At 43.2% G+C, this 21,437-nt stretch overlaps 1 protein-coding gene across 13 annotated transcripts in view; it reads left to right on the forward strand.

The window, feature by feature from the left end:
* Window positions 1-21,437, forward strand: part of PTPRT (protein tyrosine phosphatase receptor type T) — a 1,128,992-nt gene that overhangs the window by 979,697 nt on the left and 127,858 nt on the right. For all 13 annotated transcript variants that reach the window (XM_037743358.1, XM_037743363.1, XM_017542238.2 and 10 more), the window contains one exon: window positions 20,080-20,228. In XM_037743358.1, coding sequence (XP_037599286.1) covers window positions 20,080-20,228 — 149 coding nt within the window. The remainder of the gene's footprint in view (window positions 1-20,079; window positions 20,229-21,437) is intronic.

Here is a 21,437-nt window from a genome sequence, read left to right on the forward strand (position 1 = left end):
CGCGATCTCGGCTCACCGCAGCCTCCGCCTCCTGGGTTCAGGCAATTCTCCTGCCTCAGCCTCCTGAGTAGCTGGGATTACAGGCACGTGCCACCATGCCCAGCTGATTTTTTGTAGTTTTAGTAGAGATGGGGTTTCACCATGTTGACCAGGATGGTCTCGATCTCCTGACCTTGTGATCCACCTGCCTCGGCCCCCCAAAGTGCTGGGATTACAGGCGTGAGCCACCGCGCCCGGCCCAACCCTCTGAGTTTCAGTTTTCTCATCTAGAAAATGGGAATGATCATGTTCAATTCATGGGATTACCTTAAGAAATTAAGTAAGTGTATGTGCCAGGGGAATTATTGTCCTTTATGAAATTATAGAGCTTGGCTACAACAAAGCAGTAGTTTGATATCAGAGGGAGAGAGAGAGAGAAATTGAGAGAGAAATCAATGTAATCACCAGATGTGAGTTAAATAGAAGAATTTGAAAATAGTATGAAGTAGGGAATTTTAGATAGTGGTCCTTAAACTTCACAGATTTTCCCCTCTGAGCAGTTGAGTAAGATGACCCTCCTCCTGGCATCCATCCATGGTGATATCAATAAGAAAGAAAAGAGATAACTAATGATTTTGGTCAGAACTACAAAGGAAGACAATTTCATTTTTAGAAATGTTGCCTTCCTGGGAACAGAGCTTAGAGGAGTTGGTGTAATTTAGGGAGGATACTCAGCTAGAGAGGAGACCACACGCCAGTCTATAAAGAGAGATTGGAGAACTGACTTAACTGGTCTGGGGTAGTGCCTGGTTACTTTGAAGTTCCCCAGGTTTTTCTAATCTGAAGCCATAGTTGAGAACCACCTGGAAAATCTTGAGCATCCAGGGCTATCAAATAAAGGCATTTGAAAGAGCTTCATGAAGCTGTAGCCTGGCCATTTAGCTCAGAACCTTAGTTGAGAATTTGATTCCATAGGATTATCAGATACACATGGTTTTGATTATGATGCTGGAACCTGAGTTTGGAAAGCAAAATCTATGGAAGACAAGATGCTATTTGGTGGCACCATTTCCTTTTTTAGGTATTGAGGTAGACAACCCTTACACTGTTCATAAATATACAGAGGTCATTTAATAAAAAGCAAAAATGTCCGAGCACATACGTATTTAAATAGTATTTCGTTTCTTGCAACAATCACTACTCATGATGGTTTTGGAGGTATTATAAGAAGTAAAGTCTCCTCCACCATGATTACCTCCTGAGATATGTGTGTTGAGAAGCCCGTCTCTGAAGGCTCAAGGGACTCAGTGCTTCTGCTGATGAAATCTCTTTCTTAACAGAATAAAATAACATTGGCTGAGTTGCTTTCTGTACCGCTTTTTTACTCTAAGGGTTTTGAACCACAGTGCAGAACATTCTAAAAGGGTGGGAATTGGTGGGTATATTACAACCACCCATGTTTTTTAAGTGGAAGAATAGAAAGATTCGTGTGGTCAAAACCCTGTTTTTACTGGAAGACTTGATTTTTGTAAAGACTGTAAATATCGTTTTGTTAATGTTGTAAACCAAATTAAGCCTCGAGACTAAAGAAGCCCTATTTGGGAAAACAGCTTAGCAACAATGTACTTTTTCAGAAATGGAGAAAAGCTAAGTCTTTAGACTTTATTTCATTCTTCCTTCCCCATGCCAATTTTGATTTCGGAATCTACCAGATGAGAACTTTAGGTGAAAAATCTAACCTCATATCTGGTTGGTATGGGATTTCATATCATTCTTTTTATCTTTGCTTTAGACAGCAGAACTACCATGAAAGTGTGGGATCTAAGGTTTTTCCAGATCTGTGGCTGATTTGAACTATACGCATTGACTATATTACTGTGATGTGTTTTCCAGCCACGTAGGCAAGGGGCAATTTGCTCACAAATTGTACTTCTGTAATCTCATCTTTCATTCCTTAAGGGGATTAAACAGTGCTTTTGACTTAGCTCTGAATGTTGAGGAAAGCAATACCCAACACCTGGGTATTGGTATTCACTACAAACAGCATTGTAGTGAAAAGAGCATGGACTAGATTGGGTTTGAATCCTGGACTTCGCCACTTACTAACTTAAAATTCTCTGAGCCTCTGTTCTCTCATCTGTAAACTGGGGACAATAATACCAAATCTGGAAGGTTGCTATGGGGATTTACCAGGACAGCATAAGGTAATTGAATGCATATACAACATCTGGTTTTTATATCTAGTGCACAGTAGGTGCTCAGTACATTGTAGTTATTAGCATATTTTATATTTTGTATTTCTCTGTCTACTCCTGTTTTGCAGTTTACTAAGTACTTTCATATAGATGGTGTGTCAAGAAAAATTCAAACTGTATTTTTTCTCTGCTCTCACACTGTCACAGTCATCAACATGGAAGAGGATTTCTGTGACCAAATGTTTGGAATGTTTTCCCCACATATCAAGCAGAGGACACCAGCTGGGTGTCCAACAGTTCAGTTCCTACCGGGATATAGGGTCAGATCCCACACGTTGGGGGGTCAGTCCCCATGACTACTCTCCATTCCCCAAAACACTAGTCACAAGTCTGGGCCTCTGAAATTTCTGACCAGCTGGCTTCAAGATGGGGCTCCCACAACCCCTTCTTTGGGTTCAGCTAATTTGCTAGAGCAGCTCATCGAACTCCGGGAAACATGTTTACTGGTCTATTATAAAGCATATTACAAAGAATACTGATGAAAGGACACATAGGGTGAGGTTTGGGGGAAGCGCTGCGGAGCTTCCACGTCCTCCCTGGGGTGCCACCCTCCAGGAACCTCCACGCGTTCAGCTACCTGGAAGCTTTCTCTCCAAATCCAGCCCTCTTGGTTTCCTAGGGAAGCTTCCTGAAATCAGCATTCCTCCCACCAGGTATGAGGTGGGACCCTCTCAGAGGAAAGTCTTAAGACCCATAAAGGCAGGGGAAGATGAGAGTTCTGCCTTGGGGCAGGTGAAAGGAAGGGAGGAGAGAGGCTGCGTCTCCGGAGGTCTTCCCCTGGGCCCTAACACACCCAACATAGCAAAAGACCGTCACAAGAGCTATAAACCAGGCACAGTGGACAAAAACCAGTGTATATATTTCATAACACCACAGGTATCACACGAAAAAGTTGAGTCACTCCAATGAGAAAATATTTTAAATTTAAGGAAATGAAGTCTCACCACACTGAGCAGAGGCACAGACCATATGAAGGAAGAAACCTGTGGAACAAAGAGGTGCTAATTACTAGTGTTGTGTTCTCATCATGAATTGGGGGGTGGCTGTGGGAGGGAGTCTGAAAGAGGCTGCTTACTTTACAAGACAGCAAAAGTGATGAGTACTACAGCCCCTGCCCCAGAGAGAAGCACTTTACACGTCTGAGTGCAGGGGAAAGATGCAGTGAAAGGGTCCAAAGTCAGTTCTTACCCTTTGCTCTAAATTACAGTAGAAAAAACAGAAACCCACTGATGTGGTTTGGCTCTGTGCCCCCATTCAAATTTCATCTCAAATTATAATCCCCAGGTGTCCAGAGAGGGGGATGCTGGGAGGTGATTGGATCTTGGAGGCGGTTCCCCCCAGGCTATTCTCATGCTAGTGAGGGAGTTCTCCTGAGATCTTATGGTTCTAAAAGTCACAGTTTTGGCCAGGCATGGTGGCTCACATCTGTAAGCCCAGTACTTTGGGAGACCAAAGTGGGTGGATTCCTTGAGATCAGAAGCTTAAGAAAGCCTGGCCAGCATGGTGAAACCACATCTCTACTAAAAATACAAAAATTAGCTGGGCCTGGTGGCTTGCACCTGTGGTTCCAGCTACTTGGAAGGCTGGGTAATGAGAATCACTTGAACCTGGGAGGTGGGGGTTGCAGTGAGCTGAGAACGCACCACTGCACTACAGCTTGGGCAACAGAGCGAGAGGCTGTCTTAAAAATAAAGTGCCAGCTTTCCCTGCGTGCTGTCTGTCTCCTGCCAACACGAAAGATGTGCCTAGCTTCCCTTTTGCTTCCGTCATGATTGTAAGCTTCCTGAGTCCTCTCCAGCCATGCAGAACTGTGAGTCGATTAAACCATTTTTGTTTATAAATTACACAGCCTCAGATAGTATCTTTATAGCAGTGTGAGAATGGAATAATGCACCAACCAAATAAAAAACTGTACCAACTGGCTCACGCCTGTAATCCCAACACTTTGGGAGGCCGAGGCGGGCGGATCACCTGAGGTCAGGAGTTCAAGACCAGCCTGGCCAACATGGCGAAACCCGGTCTCTACTAAAAATACAAAAATTAGTTGAGTGTGGTGGCATGCGCCTGTAATCCCAGCTACTCAGGAGGCTGAGGCAGGAGAATCGCTTGAACCCGAGAAGCAGAGTTTGCAGTGAATCGAGATCATACCACTGCACTCATAGCCTGGGAGACAGTGAGACTCCATTAAAAAAAAAAAAAAATACCTATATCATTTCCTTAAATATACTCACTGTCCCTAAACAGGAGCAAGATCATTCCTTGTTTCACTATTGGTATGAAATTTATCATCTACAATGTAGAAATAGGATCAAGATTAAAAAGAGGGTAGGGTTGGGGTCGTGTTGTTTTTTAAATTGGCCTCTTGAGTCCTGCTTTTAACTTCATTGAGTAAATTTTTGTCTCTTAACGTTTTTATTTATAATATCTTATAAAAATAGTTGTACCTTGGAGAGGATTTTATTCAAATTTAGCTATCGCAGATATGGATAAATAACTTTATTTTTAAAATACACCTAAATGTTGATGGTATTTCACATAACAATGTTTCAGGTTATATTTTCTGAACTTTGAGGTTTAGAGGCTTTTTTCTCATTCTTTCTATTTATGTTTTTATTTTTTATTATTTTATTTTTTGTAGAGAGGGTGTCACTATGTGGCCCAGGCTGGTCTTGAACTCCTGGCTCAAGCTTCCCAAAGTGCTGGGATTACAGGCGTGACCCACCACGACCTGCCTCCCTGTTCTTTCTTTGAAATAAATGTACAATGGTATTTTAGCTGGTTGATATCTGCAACCTTGTTGAGATCCTGCTGAGTTTTGACAACATCTGCATTGAATCTGTAATCAATTTGGTGAGAAGTATCCTCTTAACAATACTGAGTCTTCCAGCCTAGGAACATGTATGTCTCTTTGTTTGACTGGAACTTTGATTTCTTTTGTCACCATTTCATAGTCTTTGGCAAGTAGGTCCCATGTGTATTTTGGTGGATTTATATCTGGATGTTTCTTTTTTGGGTGCTACTGTAAATTATACTGTTTATGAAAATTCATATTCTAATTGTTCGTTATAAATGCATAGAAGTGAAACTGATTTTTGCATGTTGAAAAAAAAATATATATGTATATATATAAGTTTTTTAAAAGATAAGGAAATAGATAGTTGGGAAAATAATAATTTCCTTACTCAAAAAAGGCTACTGCATGAATGATACGTTAAGTGGGCCCAGGCCCGGTGCTTAGCAGTGCCAGTATGTGCTACATGTGAGTTCTCATCTGTCTTACCTTGTCATATTCTATATTGCTGTAAAAGCCAGGCTCCATTCAATTAGTGGTAGTTACAGGACTTAGAACTGTGTGATAGTTAAGACGTCAAGCCTTGGCCTCAGGCAGTCCGGGGTTTAAACCGTGGCCCTACCATATACTAGCTGTGTGATCTTCAGCATGTCCCTGACACCTTCTATCGTCATTTTCCTGCATTGCAAAATGGAGAGAATACATGGTAACATTGTAACTTGGCCAGAGCCCAGTGCCTGGCACCCAGCAAGCACTCAGTAAGCATTAGCTATTCTCCTTGTTGCCTTTGTTGTTGTTGAGTTGTGAGGAGGAAGATGCCAGGGAAGTCTAAGGAAGAATCGCTGACAATGCTTACCTAACACTGAACCAGGCTGAGTGTGAAGCAGTGAGCCTCCTATCACAGAAGAATGGACAACTCCCTCTCTAGAAAGGCATCGGGGGAGTCAGGCTTCCCAGAGAGTTGCTCTACGTGTTGAGATTATAACACCCTTCATACCCCACATGGCATTATAAGTAGAACTAGTTTCAGTGTCTCCCCAGTCCTCTCAGATACTTGACCCACAGACACAAAGAGTTTGAAGTAGTAGACAGAAATAGTATCCCTGAAAAAACACCGACCAGACACATCTTTCCATCAGCTGCAGTTTATGATTACACATTAAATTCAATTGCTTTTCTTTAGGAGGCTGGTGTAGGGACCCGTCATCTCCAACCCAGTGCCATCCATTCTGGCTTTCCGCAGGAGCGCAGACAGACCAGCCGCCTTGCTAGTGTACACTAATTAATTTATCTCATGCTTGTGATTTTATGGCGCTTAAGTGCTGGAGCATTTCTGTTTATTCTTCTCCCTGCAAAGCACCTCACGTTGCCTAAAGACCATGAATCTCCATTGCAAACGCCGTCTGTCTTGGGCTGGAGAACAGCCCACCGGCTGTCTCTTGTCTTTCTGGCACTGCCTCTTACAGCCAAAGTAAAACATCCATTAATTTATCCTTAATGACATTTTGACATTCCAATCAGTTCATCAGATGTTTCTTTTGCAAGACCAAGCCAGGGTGCCAGGCCACTCTTGATGCATAATGCATGAGACCAGTGTACCACTCAGTACCCTGTGACAGGCAGATGCATCTTCTACTCAAAGACCTCATGTTCCTAATAGCCCTGGCTCCCAGAGTGATTCACGCCAGTGTCTTCAGAGTTGTTTTCTTGTATGCTTCCAGCTTTCTGTGCTTGGGAGAAGCTGGTCAGTGTAAGGAGAGGGGCCTGGGCTCAGAAACATACATGCAACAGTGGCTAATCAGAAGGAAAGTAAAGATATATCAACCCCTTGCTATAGTCAGAGTTTAGAGTAGCTTTCATTCTAATTCAGGTGGAAGAAGGGCCTATGGCAAACCTGACATCTTAAATCTTATCATTACTCTGCTATTACTTAGAAAGTAGGATCATGAAGACACTCTGATAACAATAATGGATATCAAAGAAGAAAGAAAAATTAACCTTAATATCCTCAATCTAACACATGAGCCATCCGCACATAGATATACTTCCTCATCATTATAATCACAGTGTAGACACATTTTTATTTTCTAGTATTTTTTAACTTAATGTAACCCAGTTAGCATTTTTCCAAATTGTTACATAGTTTTCATTTTTAATGGCTCTCTGTCAATTTAATAGCTGCATAATATTCCATCCAGAGGATACACCATAATTTACTGAACCAGTTCCCTATTGTTAGACATTTACGATGCTTTAACTGATCGTTTGCTATTAAAGGCAGCCAAGTCGGGAGAGGAGGAGAGCATGCTTTCTGCAGGCTGAAGAGCTGGGCTCAAATCCCACCTGTTCCCTTTACTTGTTTTATGAGTTTGGGATTAACCCTTCTGAGCCCTGAATTCCTCATCTATAAAATAAAAGAAATAATCATTACCCTGTAGCATTGTGAAAATTAAAGCTATTTTTAAAATACTAAGGACAAAGTAGTATCTGCTAAATGTTAAACTATTGCATTTACCTAACTATGCCAGTAGTAGGAGCAATTCTGTCCATCCCCCAAAAAACATTTGGCAATGTCTGGAGATGATTTTATTGACACACCTGGGAGTAGGGGGAACTATTGGCATCTAGAAAGTGGAAATCAAGGAGGATGCTACTAAGTTTCTTGCAGTGCACCAGGTAATTCCCCAACATACACATAGCAAATAATTATCTGGCCCAAAATTCCAACAGTGTTGACGCTGAGAAATCCTAGCGTAGAGTAAGTGGTGTTTCCAGCGTTACCTACACAATACATGTATGTTTTCCTTATTATTTCCTTAGGCTAAAATTCTAGGAAAATGGGAAACATGGATTAAAGGATAGAAGGTCTTATGCTCATCTACAGTTTTGGGGTGGAGTGGGGGATGGATATAACGTTTTATGTGGTTTCTTTTGAGACAAAGGCTCACTCTGTCCCCTAGGCTGGAGTGCAAGGGCATGACCTCAGCTCATTGCGACCTCTGTCTCCCGGGTTCAAATGATTCTCATGCCTCAGCCTCCCAAGTAGCTAGGATTACAGGTGTCCGCCACCATGCCTGGCTAATTTTTGTATTTTACTAGAGACAGGGTTTTGCCATGTTGGCCAGGCTGGTCTCGAACTCCTGACCTCAGGTGCTTCACCCTCCTCAGCCTCCTATAGTGCTGGGATTACACGCATGAGCCACTGCACCCGGCCTGGATATAATGTTTGAGGTGACTGATGAAGAAAAGATGGAAGATAAATAGTGTGTGTTCCCTTCTGGACAGAGGATGACATTGCATAGATCAGTAGTTCTCTAAATCTAGAACCCAGAATCTCCTAAGAACTTGGAAATGCATAGTTTTCACACTTCCTCCAGACTTACCAAATCAGAAACTCTGATGATGGAGAACAACAACGCCTCATTAACAAGGTGATTCTGATGCACACTCAAGTGTGAGAATCATTGCCATGCACTACCAGCGGAAGAAAGCCAACTTGTAGAATAGTAAGTAGGACCCTGCTTCAGTACAGAAATTTGGTGCAGAAATTGATGAAAAGGGCCAAGTTTTAGACATGAGGAAGCTCAAATATCAGACAGTGAAACAATAAAAAAATGGAAAGTGTCACTCAATTTATTCATTCCATAAACATGTTTAAAGTTCTACAACACAGTAGCAAGTGCTGAACTATGTGCTAAAGGAAATACAAATACCATATACAAATATGTATATTATGTACATGGATTATAATGAAGAGTAATGAGAGAAAATAGGCAAATGACTAGGATACAAAACAGAAGGAAGGCGTGCCCTGTCAGGCAGAGATCAGAAAAGCCTTCCTGGAAGAAGTAATGATTTGAATGGGATTTGTAGGATTTGTGATCATCTCTTAATACATTAATTCAACAGTCTTTACAGGATATCTGCTTGTTCCAAAATCTATGTAAGGCTAGTGGGAGTTGGTAGTGAACAAGGCTAACACGATTGCTGTCCTTGTGGTTATAGTCTAGCAGGGCAGTAGCCCCATGGGTTGGCCATTCGGTAAGGAGATGTTTCTGGTTGGTGATTGAAGGTCTACAGTGGGGTCAGGGTGAGAGGAGGCCATTGTGAGCTGGTGAGAGGCAGACCACTCTGGAGTCCTGGTTCAAAATCTGAGAAGAGGTGTGGGCACGTGAGTGTGGAATGCAGGAGGAAGTTCGCTCAGCTGTGAAGAAATAGACATAGAACCTCAGCAACCAGGAGACACTGCTTGGAGGAGATTGCTTGGGAGAAAGCTGGAAGGATTCGTGATCATCCATCTGTCCACATACAGGCTTTGTTGGGATACAGCAGACAGACCGAGGAGGGGCATCCAAAGGGTGAGGCCTTCAGGGGACAGAGTTCAGCTCAGCCTCAGCTCAATAAGGAATGCCCCTATATAGGGAACTGCACTCCTGGTAAGGAGCTGCCCACAGAGGTGGAGTTTGGGTGGCTAGAATTTGGCAATCAGGGGCTGGATATCTGCTGGCTGGGGGTGCTGCAAGAGGTCTCCTAGCTAGGGTGAGAAAATGACTGGGAGGACCCTGAGGGCCCTTCCAGCCTGGAGAATCCAAACGTCTACAACTTTTAATGATGTGAAACTGAAGGTAAAACCATAAATAGGGGAAGAGCATCTGCCCCAGCGTCTGGTTTTGTTTTTGGTGGTATGAGCAGGATATGGGTGGAGCAAGATGGAACCACTGAGAGGAAAAGGCAGTCACCTTGGTTCCCTGGAGTGTTCATCTCTGGAAGCAGATCAAATATAAAAGTAGAAATTAAAGCAAGGAAAAAGTCATGCAGGTTGCTGGGGTAAGGAAAGGGGCTAAAAAAGAACTAGCATTTGTTGAATATCTTTATATGCCAAAGACCATGCTAGGGAACTGTCATCATGTATCATTTCTAATCATCAGAGTAACTTGGCAAATTAGGGTATGTCCAATTCTATGTTCTAGACGAGAAAATTGAGTTTCACAGAGTCATAGAAATGGAGACTTGATCATGATTAAACAGCTGTTTGGAGCCAAGTCAGTCCAGGGCCAAAGCCCATGGTGTTTCTGCAACACCAAGAACAGAGGGGCCATCTGCCCAGCCCAGGGTTTCACGGCTCGGAGAACATTCATTCAGGGCAGCTCCCGTTGTCTGAACCATGAATTCTGGTCACACTCTACTTTTAAGCACTTTTTCCCTTCTTATCACCTATGATGTAACAAATGCTTATGTAGAGTTTATTTGGCAGGTGACAGATTCTAGTTAAGAACTTTCATATTTGTAAGTTAGTATCTACCTCAAAGCATTGTTAAGAGAATTCATTATAATTATCCCTATTTGACAGATGAGGAAACTGAGTTATAGAGAGGTTTAGTCATTGCCCAAGACTATACAACTAATAAATCATGGAGCCAGGATTTCAACCTGGGCAGTCTGGCTCCAAAGTCAATGCTGTTCCTACTGGGTTCTGCGTTAGAGCCCAAGGGCCAGTGTGGCCATGTGCCCAGAGGGAAGAGGGCCTCGCCTCTGTTTCAGGCCTTCTGCTGCTCTGATTTCACTGCCAAATCCAGAGAATGGTCCAACAGGGTCTGACTATGGCCTAAGTGGAAACAGTGTGATTGGTAGGAGAGCTCATCCAGACCAGAGAGGTAGCCACAGGCAGAATAAAGAAGCAGAGATTGACAGGTAGAGGCACAGACGTGGACAGCAAGACAGAAGAGGGAGGGAAGTAAAAGGCCAAGTCCTTTGGCCTGTCAAATTGTGATGACACCTGTTGCTGCTGCTGCTTCTGTAACTTTGCGATTCTGAGGGATTCACAAAGAAGCCCTAGACCAGGGTGATGGGGTAGGAGGGAAAGGACCCACCAGCTATGCCCCAGAATTGGTACCCAACAGAGGTAATGAGCACACAGGATGCTCATTGCCTGCAGGATATGAGTGTTGTGAGTTTTCTGGCTGCAGCTGTCTATGCACATGTGTGCGTTTGTGTGAGTGTGTGTTTGCCTGGGGAGAAAACAGTCAGCTGAGAAAGCTTTAGGACAAGGGGGAGATAGGTGGTGGCTTTTTGCCTAAGCATCACATAACAGGGAATCTTAGAGAACATTTAGAAGCCTGACTGCCAGGGTTTGAATCCTAGCTCTGCCTCTGAAAGCCTTGGAGGAGGCTTTCCATGGGCTATTTCAACTCTCTCTGCCTCCTTTCTTTCCTCTGTAAAATGGTAATAATAACACTCCCAGCCTCATATTGTTATTAGCAGAATTAAAGAACTTAACACCCTGTTTATAAAAGCCTTGAATAGTGGCTGGCGTGGAATAAGTACTATATAAATGTTTATTAAATAAATAACACTAATTTAGGACTCAACTCTTTTATGGTCCTTTTATTGGTTTCCTCAGGCTACTGTACCAATGTCCCACAAACTAGGTGACTTAAAACAACCAAAATTCGTTCTCTCATAATTTTAGAGGCTATAAATCCAAAATCAAGGTGTTGGAGGGGCCAGGCTCCCTCCGAGACTCTAAGTAGAATCCTGCCATGCCTCTTCCTGGCAGCTAGGGGTGCCCACTGATCCTGGGTGTTCCTTGGCTTATGGCTCATCGCTCCAGTCTCCACCTTTGTTGTCATGTGGCATTCTTCCAGGGCACTTCTGTCCCAATTTCCCTCTTCTTGTAAGGACATCAGTCATATGGGAATCAGAGCCACCCTAGTGACCACATTTTAAGTTGGTTACATCTGCAAAGACCCCATTTCCAAATAAGGTTACACTGACAGGTACAATGGGTTAGGACTTCAACGTATCTTTTGCAGCCAGAGAGTGGGTGAAACACAATTCAATCCATAACAATCATTTTAAAAGCATCAGTCTTGCCATGATTCTTAGATGCCAATTCCCCACTATAGTGAAATCAATACCCAGAAAGGGGAAAGGGAGTGTTCTTGGCGACCCAGTGAGATATTTAGAGATCTGGACCCAGCACCCAGGTCTCCTACCTCCTAGTGTTCCATTTTTTTCAGGAATGAAACTATTAATACAGACCTGCTGAAGAGTGGGTCCACCTGCTTCGGTGGTTCTCAAACTCTGGCATGCAGGTGAATTGCTTGGAGGGCTTATTGATCATCCAGAGTGTCTGATTCCGTAGGTCGGGGTGGCGTCAGTGAAGCTGCATTGCTAATTCATCCCCAGGTGAAGCTGATGCTGCTGGTCCAGGAAACCACACGTGGAGAACTGTTCCACATCAGTGGTGCTCAAGCTGGTGGCACATTATAATCACCCGGAGAGCTTCTAAACGCCCAGCTGCCCAGACCAGACCAATTAAATTAGAATCTCACTGGTAATTTTTAAAGAAAGGCCATTATTCAGGGCATCTGTTTTAAAGTATTTATATTTAATAAATAATGATGTTATTTAAACTAACATGGATTTTTTTTTTTTGTATTTAAAATATGATCATAGCAGAGAGCATTTATTGAATGCTTACTGTGTGCATGCCTTGGGCAAAGTGCTTTACCAGCAGTATGCCATTTAATCCTCCCAACCATCTTACGAGGAAGTACTACTCTAATCTGTGTTTTACAGACAGGAGGAAACTGGCATGCAGAGGGCTGAGTAACTTGCAAGAGCTCGCACAGCTAGCCTGACATGGAGCCAGATTTTGATGCCAGGCTGTCTGGCACCACAGCCAGTATATTAACTGCTCTGCAGTCCTGCCTCCTGATAGGAGGGAAAACCGTGCATTCTCCTTTAAATTTGACGTACATCCATATCCCTATTTACACCATTGATTCTTTTGTAATGTAGCTCAGCCTTTGCCTCAATTACAGTAATTCGGAGTCAGTGGGGGCATAGATTAATAACGTTTTGCTGCATTTGTAAGACACTGGAATTGTGTGTAGCACAGACTGAATTTGCCCTTCAGGGCAAATCCCTAGAAGGGTGGAGGAATGTGGAACAGATGTCCTGAGCTGGAAGGCCAAGGCAGGGCTTGTATCCTCCATGCTGTGCATCTTAACTAAGGGACTACTCTGTCCAGGCCTCAGTGTTGTCCTCTGTGAAATGAGAGGATGCTGTGGCTCCCTTACAGTTGCAATGCGTAACTTTAAGCTGAGATCTAGTCATGCCAGCAAAGAATCCTAGATTCAAAGAGGGTAATGCTAGCTTTTAGAAGGAGCAGGGCCTCACGTGTGTGTGTGTGTGTGTGTGTGTGTTTTGGTCCACTTCCCATGGCTGAGATCTCTCTCTGACTCCAAGGTATCAGTCTCCTCTGTGATTTCCCAGAAAAGTTTGGAGATGGCAATGGAGGATGGCCGAGAGGAGGATCCCTATGGGGAAGGGGAAGTGAGCCTGATCAGTGTCTCCCCAGGAGAGTGGGTATGGGAAAAACACGAGGTAGAACCCTGAAGACTCCTGCCCTCACCAATTGGCTGGATTGTCCTGTCCCAAGCCCCAAACAGATTCAAGGGTTTTGCAGAGTCTGAATCCTGGTTTCCTCCACCATCCCTTTTCTAAGTGTTTTCCCAGTTTCTACTTGAACTTCTCCAAGAGTGGGGAGCTTAATACTCGCAAAAGCCCAACAGGGCAGGATTCAGGTCTTGTTTTTCATATCATCATTGCCTTCCTTCTGACAGCCACAGATTCAAAGTAGTTGCCCATTAACTATTTGTCCAACAAATTAATGAGCAAAGAGAAACTTCTAACTTTGGGAAGGAGGCAAAGACTTCTAAAGAGTAGCGGACATTTGAGTTGGGCCTTAAAAGGTGAAGAGAAGATTGTCAAACAAGAAAAACTGGGGAGGGGAATTCAGGCATTAGGTACTTCCAAAGGAGACCTAAGCAGTTCTACATTGTCAGAAATTTCTTTGTTGCATCAAGCCATCCTGGTCCTCATTCTGTCTATGGGACCACATAGACCCAGTCATCAGGTACATGAGAAGAAAATTGCTTTGTATTCCCTCTCCATGAGGAATATCCCTAGACAGTCCACAAACTCTTCCTCTCGTAGCATGATTTCTGCATTTTTAACAGCTTTTCATTCCTCTCCCATGAGCCATTCTACCTGCCAGTATCCCTTGTAAAGAGTGGCACTTGGAATAAATCGCAGGACTCACGGTCCATCCTGGGCATATCCCCTGCCACCTACCCCTCACTCAGCTAACAAGCAAAGGTCAGAGAGAGCTCAAAGTGATCCGTTAGAGGGAAAATGCCGAGAGCTATGGCCACGTCACCCCGTCCTCACCTGTCAGAAGCGGTAAACTTTAGATTGCTGTGTCTTAAAGCATTCTTCAGCTTTGGAAATGTTCCTGCAAAGGAGTAAACAGGCTTATGCATACTCTCTTTTTATCAGCTTTTGGTACCCCCTGCTGGCGAAATTGTGTGACCCAGTTGGCAAAAATCTCAGAGCAACTAGAGAAAAGAAAATCCCCAATTCAGAAAGTCATAAGTATTTGGGTTTTGAAGGCTCTGAGGATTCTGTGAATTATATGATCATCCCACAAATCATGTGACTATAGTATGAGATTTTCTTTTCTTTTCTTTTCTTTTCTTTTCTTTTTTTTTTTTTTCAGAGTCTTCCTCTGTTGCCAGGCTGGAGTGTAGTGGCGCGATCTTGGCTCACTGCAACCTCCACCTTCTAGGTTCGACAATTCTCCTGCCTCAGCCTCCCGAATAGCTGGTACTACAGGTGCACACCACCACACCCAGCTAATTTTGATATTTTTAGTAGAGACCGAGTTTCACCATGTTGGCCAGGATGGTCTCAATCTCCTGTTCTCATGATCTGCCAACCTTGGCCTCCCAAAGTGCTGGGATTACAGGCATGAGCCACTGCACCCGACCTTTTTTTTTCCTTCTCTATCATGCTATAGCTGCAAATATTTCGTGGGTTCTTGGTGGAAAATCTCTGACTTCCATGAACATTCTGTTAATTCTGTAAACATTCCAAGAAGAAAATGCTAAGTTACCAACCAAAATGTTTCTAGTTACAAATATTCCAGGTCACTAGCTAATTTTATGCAGGTGTTTTCTTCTCTTTCTTTGCATGTATCTACTTCTAAAGTGGTTATTTGTGTTCAGAGTAAGAGGACCATCTTTTCTACACTTCAAATTGCAGACTTTTATGTGAAACAAATTTATTGAGCCATGTGCCAGACACTCAGCAATACATTGGAGTAGGTGCAAAGAGTCAAAAGCCCTTCTCCCAAGAGGTTCTTGTCAGAGTGGGTGAAAGAGTTGAATCACTGCAGTTTGACTCAACAAGTGCTTAGCTGACATGGCACCAAAACCCTCCCTGATCTGCCAGGGTTCAAACCAGGTTCTGGCTCTTACATAGCAACAGGTATTTTTTTCTTGGTGTTCGTCATCTTTGTGGTTTTTGTGTTTATCTCTGTATTTATCTGTTTAATGCCTGTCTTTGCCATTAGTCTTCATGATCTATGAGGATTAAGGTCAAAAAGACATGATCTTCTAGCATTTAGCAGAGACTGATACATGTACACGTTCAATGGATGAGTCAAGCAGGAGGAGAAAATTATAATTCTGTATAGAAGAGCAGGGAGAAGCCTCCGAGGAGATGTGACACTTACATTGAGCCTTGGAGGATAAGGAGGAGGTGACCAGCAGAGAAGAGGGATGCATCAAGCAATACAGAGTATTGAGGAATAGTGTGGTGGGAGGGGGTAGTTGATGTTTTCCGAAACGCGAGGATAAGTTTGCATACAGAGCATAAGACTGAGTTGCAGTCTGGTCCGTAGTTTAAGGGTCTTGTCTGCCCAGTTCACAGTTTTGGGTTTCTCTTTTGTTGAGATAAAAATATAAGAGGGGCCAGGTGTGGTGGCTCATGCCTGTAATCCCAACGCTCTGGAAGTTTGAGGCGGGTGGATCACAAGGTCAAGAGATGGAGACCATCCTGGCCAATAGGGTCAAACTCTGTCCCTAGTAAAAATAAAATAAAATAAAAAATAGCTGGGTGTGGTGGTGTGTGCCTGTAATCGCAGCTACTCAGGAAGCCGAGGCAGGAGAATCGCTTGAACCCAGGAGGTGGAGGTTGCAATGAGCCGAGATCATACCACAGCAGTCCAGCCTGCATGATAGAGTGAGACTCAGTCTCAAAAAAAAAAAAAAAAAAAAAAAAAAAAAAAAAAAAAAAAAAAAAAAAAAAAAAAAAAAAAAAAAAAAGATAAATTAAATTACTTGGCTATGGAGATGAATATCAATTTTTCTGTGTTACTGAGAGGGCTTTTTAAAACTTAAATTCAGAATTCTGAAAGAATAGCTATAGATCCCCAAACTGTGGCTTTGGGTTTTATTTTCTTCCACGTATATCCCCTCCATTTCCACTTTGTAGCTGTCTTTGCCAATTGCCAAAACATCTGTCCATACATTAAAATTATTGTGTGACATTATTATCACCATGATCATACAGCGTCAACCATCAGCTAAATACTAAGGATGTAATATATCTGATTTTTACAATTCAGTCAGCTTTCCAATTTTTAAGTATGTGTTTTGGGGAGGCTTAGTTTTTCTTTCTGTAATACAGGTGTTCAGAGCTACCAAACGTTTCTATAAAATGCCATTTTTTCTTAAAAGCAGCAAGGCTTTTTTTATTCTTATTATTTCTTTGAAAACCAATGATCTGTGCCTGAGACAACCCTTTCCATATTACTTTACCCTGAATGGAATGAGATTGGTTGAGAGTTCTGCCCCCAAGGAAATATCAAAGCCTCCAAAACATGCTCATTTATAGTTTTAAAGTTAACTCTCTTATCAGATTTCCTTTTATTTCCTGCTGGGACAATATGAGCAGAGCTCAGATAGAGGCAAAGAATCTGCTATATTATATCTTTTCAAATTTATGATTAAGAAGGTCACATATACATTTTTAAACACACTTCTTTTTGATAATAAATGAAGAATAAAATTTTGAAATGTCATCAGCAGCAGAATTGCTCATTTTTCTTTCATTGGCGTTCCCCTGCCCCTGCCCCTGCCCAATTGCCTGACCGATCCAATGCTTTATTTCTTGTTGTATGTCTGCCTGGAATTGTTTCACTGGTAAAACAGTGCGCCTGTGGCCAAAGCATTGTAACCAAAAGATGCATTCCTCTTCCTGAGTGCCTTTCTTTCCCCAAGCTAACTTAAAAAAGGAAAATTTAGTGAATGAGGAATTCCATTTTAGGCTGTGCGTTTCTTCAAATTATGGCCATAACAAGGAGTATAAAGAAAGTTTTCTTGGCCAAGTGCAGTGGCCCATGCCTGTAATCCTAGCACTCTGGGAGGTCAAGGTGAATGGATTGCCGAAGCTCTGGAGTTCAAGATCACCCTGCGCCACATGGTGAAACCCCACCTCTACTAATATACAAAAAATTAGCTGGCCTCGGTGGGGGGCATCTGTAGTCCCAGCTACTTTGGAGGCTGAGGCATGAGGATTGCTTGAGCCTGGGAGGCAGAGGCTGCTGTGAGCCGATTGCACCACTGTACTCCAGCCTAGGTGACAGAGTAGGACACTGTCTCAGAAAAAGGCAACTTTTCTCTTCTTGGTCGGGAATCCTGGATCCAGTTCCCCTCTCCACCTTCCTCTACTGTGCTGTCTGTTTCCAGAGTGTGTTTTGTGTGAAGTCTGTCATAAAGATCACTTGCCACCTCTGGCTTGTTGTTGGATTCAGCTGGAGAGAGCTGCCACAGGGGATCAGAGGAGGGGCGTGAGGTACAGTCAGGGTATTTTTACCTCTGGGTCTCTCCCTGTGAGGTTGTCTGTGACTGGCTGGACCTTTCCAGAGAAAGCCGCTGCTTCTGTTCAGGTTGCCTCCTCTCCATAGCTCTCTTCTTTTGCGCTCTGGTTACTGCTTCCTCTATTTATTCCTCTGGTCCCATCGGTTATAAACAGTTCTCCTGCTGATGTATTATATTGTGGTCCCTATACACCTGTCACCTGTTATAAATAAACGCTCCTCAAATTGTCCTTGTTTGAGTGTGGCGTCTATCGTTCTTCTGTGAAGTCTACATCTAGATCATGAGATTCATGTTTCCAAGAGGATGCTATCAAAATGGAATTTGTTCTACATGAACTCTAAAACACTTCTAAGTTTGGGGCATTGGGGTTTGGGGCTTGTATTTCTTTTCTTTCTTTCTTTCTTTCTTTCTTTTTTCTTTTTTCTTTTTTGAGACTGGGTCTCACTCTGTCACCAAGGCTGGAGTTCAGTGGCGTGCTCTTGGCTCACTGCAGCCTCTACCTCTGGGCTCAAGTGATCTTCCCATCTTAGCCTGCTGGGTAGCACAGGTACATACCACCACACGTGGCTAATTTTTGTAGAGATGGCGTGTCACCATGTTGCCCAGGCTGGTCTCAGTTCCTGGGCTCAAGTGATCTGCCACCTTGGCCTCCCAAAGTGTTGGAATTACAGGCGTGAGCCATGATGCCCAGCCTAAGTTGAAGTTTATCCTTTCCTTTTATACCTCCTGTGGCAGGAAGATTGTTACCTTACCTCTTGAAACTGTCTGTTTCATGATCAGTGGTGCTCAACCTTGGAAAATTATTCCCTGTATTGCACTGGATTCGACCTCTGTGGGACATCTCTTCATTGTGTGTTGAGACAGAAATGACCAAAATTGAATTAAAAGCCTACTCTTGTGAAGGATGGAGCAAGAGACCTGGAGAAATTACTCTCAGGATACTTGGTGTTTAACCGATAGCCTTTCATGTGATAGGACTGTAACAGCCATATTTAGATGCATATGTGTTGGAAAAACTCAGAGGGACTGCATTGGCATTTTAGAAATATTTGAATAATTCTTACATGCAGGAGGAGTTAGTCATATTTTTGTATCTCTCATGATCTATCTAAGACCTATCCAGTTAAAGTTTAAAGGACATAGATTTTAAATCCATAGAAAAAGAACTTTTTAACTTTTTAGTTCCTCGGTGAGGTGTCAAAGTCTACATCACTTGACAGAATTCAGGGAGAGATGGGATCCCACAGTAGGAATGTTGGGGAGGGAATTTGAACACTGTTTGGATCCACTGGCAATAGTATAAACACAAGAATAGCAGCTGCTAGGTGTCAGGTGTCCACTACGTGCCAGGCACTGTGCTCTGTGTATTTTATGCATTGTCTCATTTAATTCTCACAATCCTGTAAGGTTGGTCCTGTTATCTGCCACAGTATACAGAGGAATAGGTCAGGATTTAGATTAAGGAATTGGCCCTGGATCTTGCAGCTAGTTGGCAGGCAGCAGAGGAAAGCTATGAATCCGAGTCTGTCTGACACCAAAGCTGATGGTTTTAAAGTCCAGTTGTTGGTGTCCGAATCACCTGGGGAATTTGGTGGCTATGTAGAATTCTAGGTCGTGTCCTACTTCCATAATCCTGAGCATGTGTGTGTGTGTGTGTGTGTGTGTGTGTTTTACTCTTCAGGTGATTCAAATTTACACCAAAGTTTGAGAAGCAGTGCTCTACACTATTATTATCATAAATGCCCATCTAGTTCTGAGAATCTTTTATTCCCATGGGAATAAGTATACATCAGCTCAGCTTAAACTTTCCTTCTTTTGAGCTGTGAAACTAACCTCCACACTCATCCACTTCCAACCACCAGCCCCTGCTTCACTCTACTATTATTTGGTGGGTTTTTGATGAGCTCAGTTCCTGTGACAGACAAGACTCTCATTTTTAATCTCATTCAGAGCCACAGAGACAGAAAGGCCAGTCTAGCCACTTCCTCCCTCTGAAAGGAGAGTTGGGGAAAGGAATACAAGTCTTGTTGATTTTCTCTGAAAGGAGCGTAGGGGAAGCATTGTACAAGTCTCGTTGATTTCCCATTTTAGGCTCAAACATAGAACACTGTCAGAGATGAGGCAGCAGCGCGAGTCTCATATTTCTGAGTAAATGAAAACCATTCATGGTTTGTTCTGCCTTGATTCTTTTTCTGGAGAATGAACCAGATTTGGGGGTTGAGGATGAAGATTTGGGGGTTGAGGATGAGCAGTCTGTCTTCCCAATGCTTTAATGGAACTGGCACCATCTGACTGTGATTTTTCCCTTGCACATGTCCCAAAGGAAGCTGGCCAAGAAGCAGAAGGAGACCCAGAGTGGAGCCCAGAGGGAGATGGGGCCTGTGGCCTCTGCTGACAAACCCACCACCAAGCTCAGTGCCAGCCGCAATGATGAAGGCTTCTCTTCTAGTTCTCAGGACGTCAATGGATTCAGTAAGTTGAGCCAACAAAGGGGAAGGGGACATCTGTGGTCCAGCTCAGCCCTAAAACTTCTGCTGTGAGCCCCACACAGTGATCAAGTGCTGCCAGGCATAGGGTCTGGATGCTTCCCTGAGATGGACTGGGATGAAGGTTCTCCCTGACAAAGACTTGGGGTAGTCCTTCCTAAGGTGAAAAAGAATATTTTTAAAATCTTCCCCAAATCAGATGGAAATGAGAGCAAGTCATCCTAACTCCTTGTGGACATAAATAGAGACAGGTTAAAAATAATAGCAGTAAAAAAGAAAGAGGAGGAGGATGGTTATGTCCTTAAGGAGAAAAATATGCCACACTGCATTGAGTGGCTTAAGATTTTCAAATCTGTGTTTCACGTACACCACATAAGGTAGGTGAGTCACAGATTATGACTGTCGCCGCTGTGCATGCTTAGGAAACTGAGGTTCCAAGGAGCAAATTATCTGAAATACAATAGCCGATGAGTTACATATCTAGACTGGAAGCCACGTCCCTCAAATATCTGGCAGTTCCAAGCCACAGTCAATGTTCCAAGTGTCATTGGTCAAGGCCACCTGAGTCCTTGTGCCGAGTTAATAAAGGATCTCAAGCTATGAGTGGTTAAGATACCAGGGTTAACGCTTATCCTAAGAAAAACTCCAAGACGGCTAACATCTAAGGCTTCCTTGTGGACACACTGGCTTCTGCTCTTACACCATGCTATCAGCCAGTTAGTAGACTAGATTTCCCAACCTCTTCACCAAATTCGGTAATGCAAATAGTCTAAAAGAATGTGTACATACACAGATGTCCTCCACATACTATGTAAGCTACAAATGGAAGAAAATGCATTTTATAAAAATTATTTAAGATAGGATCAGTTTGGGATGCTAGGAATCTATAAGAGGATAAAGAAAGAAAAAGCTGGGTGCGGTGGCTCATGCCTATAATCCCAGCACTTTGGGAGGCCGAGGTGGGTGGATCACCCAAGGTAAGGAGTTTGAGGCAGCCTGGCCAATGTGGTGAAACCCCGTCTCTTCTAAAAATACAAAAAATTAGCCAGGCATGGTGGCACCTGCCTGTAGTCCCAGCTACCTGGGAAGCTGAGACATGAGAATCACTTCAACCCAGGAGGCAAAGGTTTGCTGTGAACTGAGATCATGCCACTGCACTCTAGCCTGGGCAACACAGAGAGACTCTGTCTTAAAA

Source organism: Cebus imitator, unplaced genomic scaffold (assembly GCF_001604975.1).
Source record: "Cebus imitator isolate Cc_AM_T3 unplaced genomic scaffold, Cebus_imitator-1.0 Scaffold141, whole genome shotgun sequence".
In the NCBI taxonomy this organism is placed as follows: domain Eukaryota; kingdom Metazoa; phylum Chordata; class Mammalia; order Primates; family Cebidae; genus Cebus; species Cebus imitator.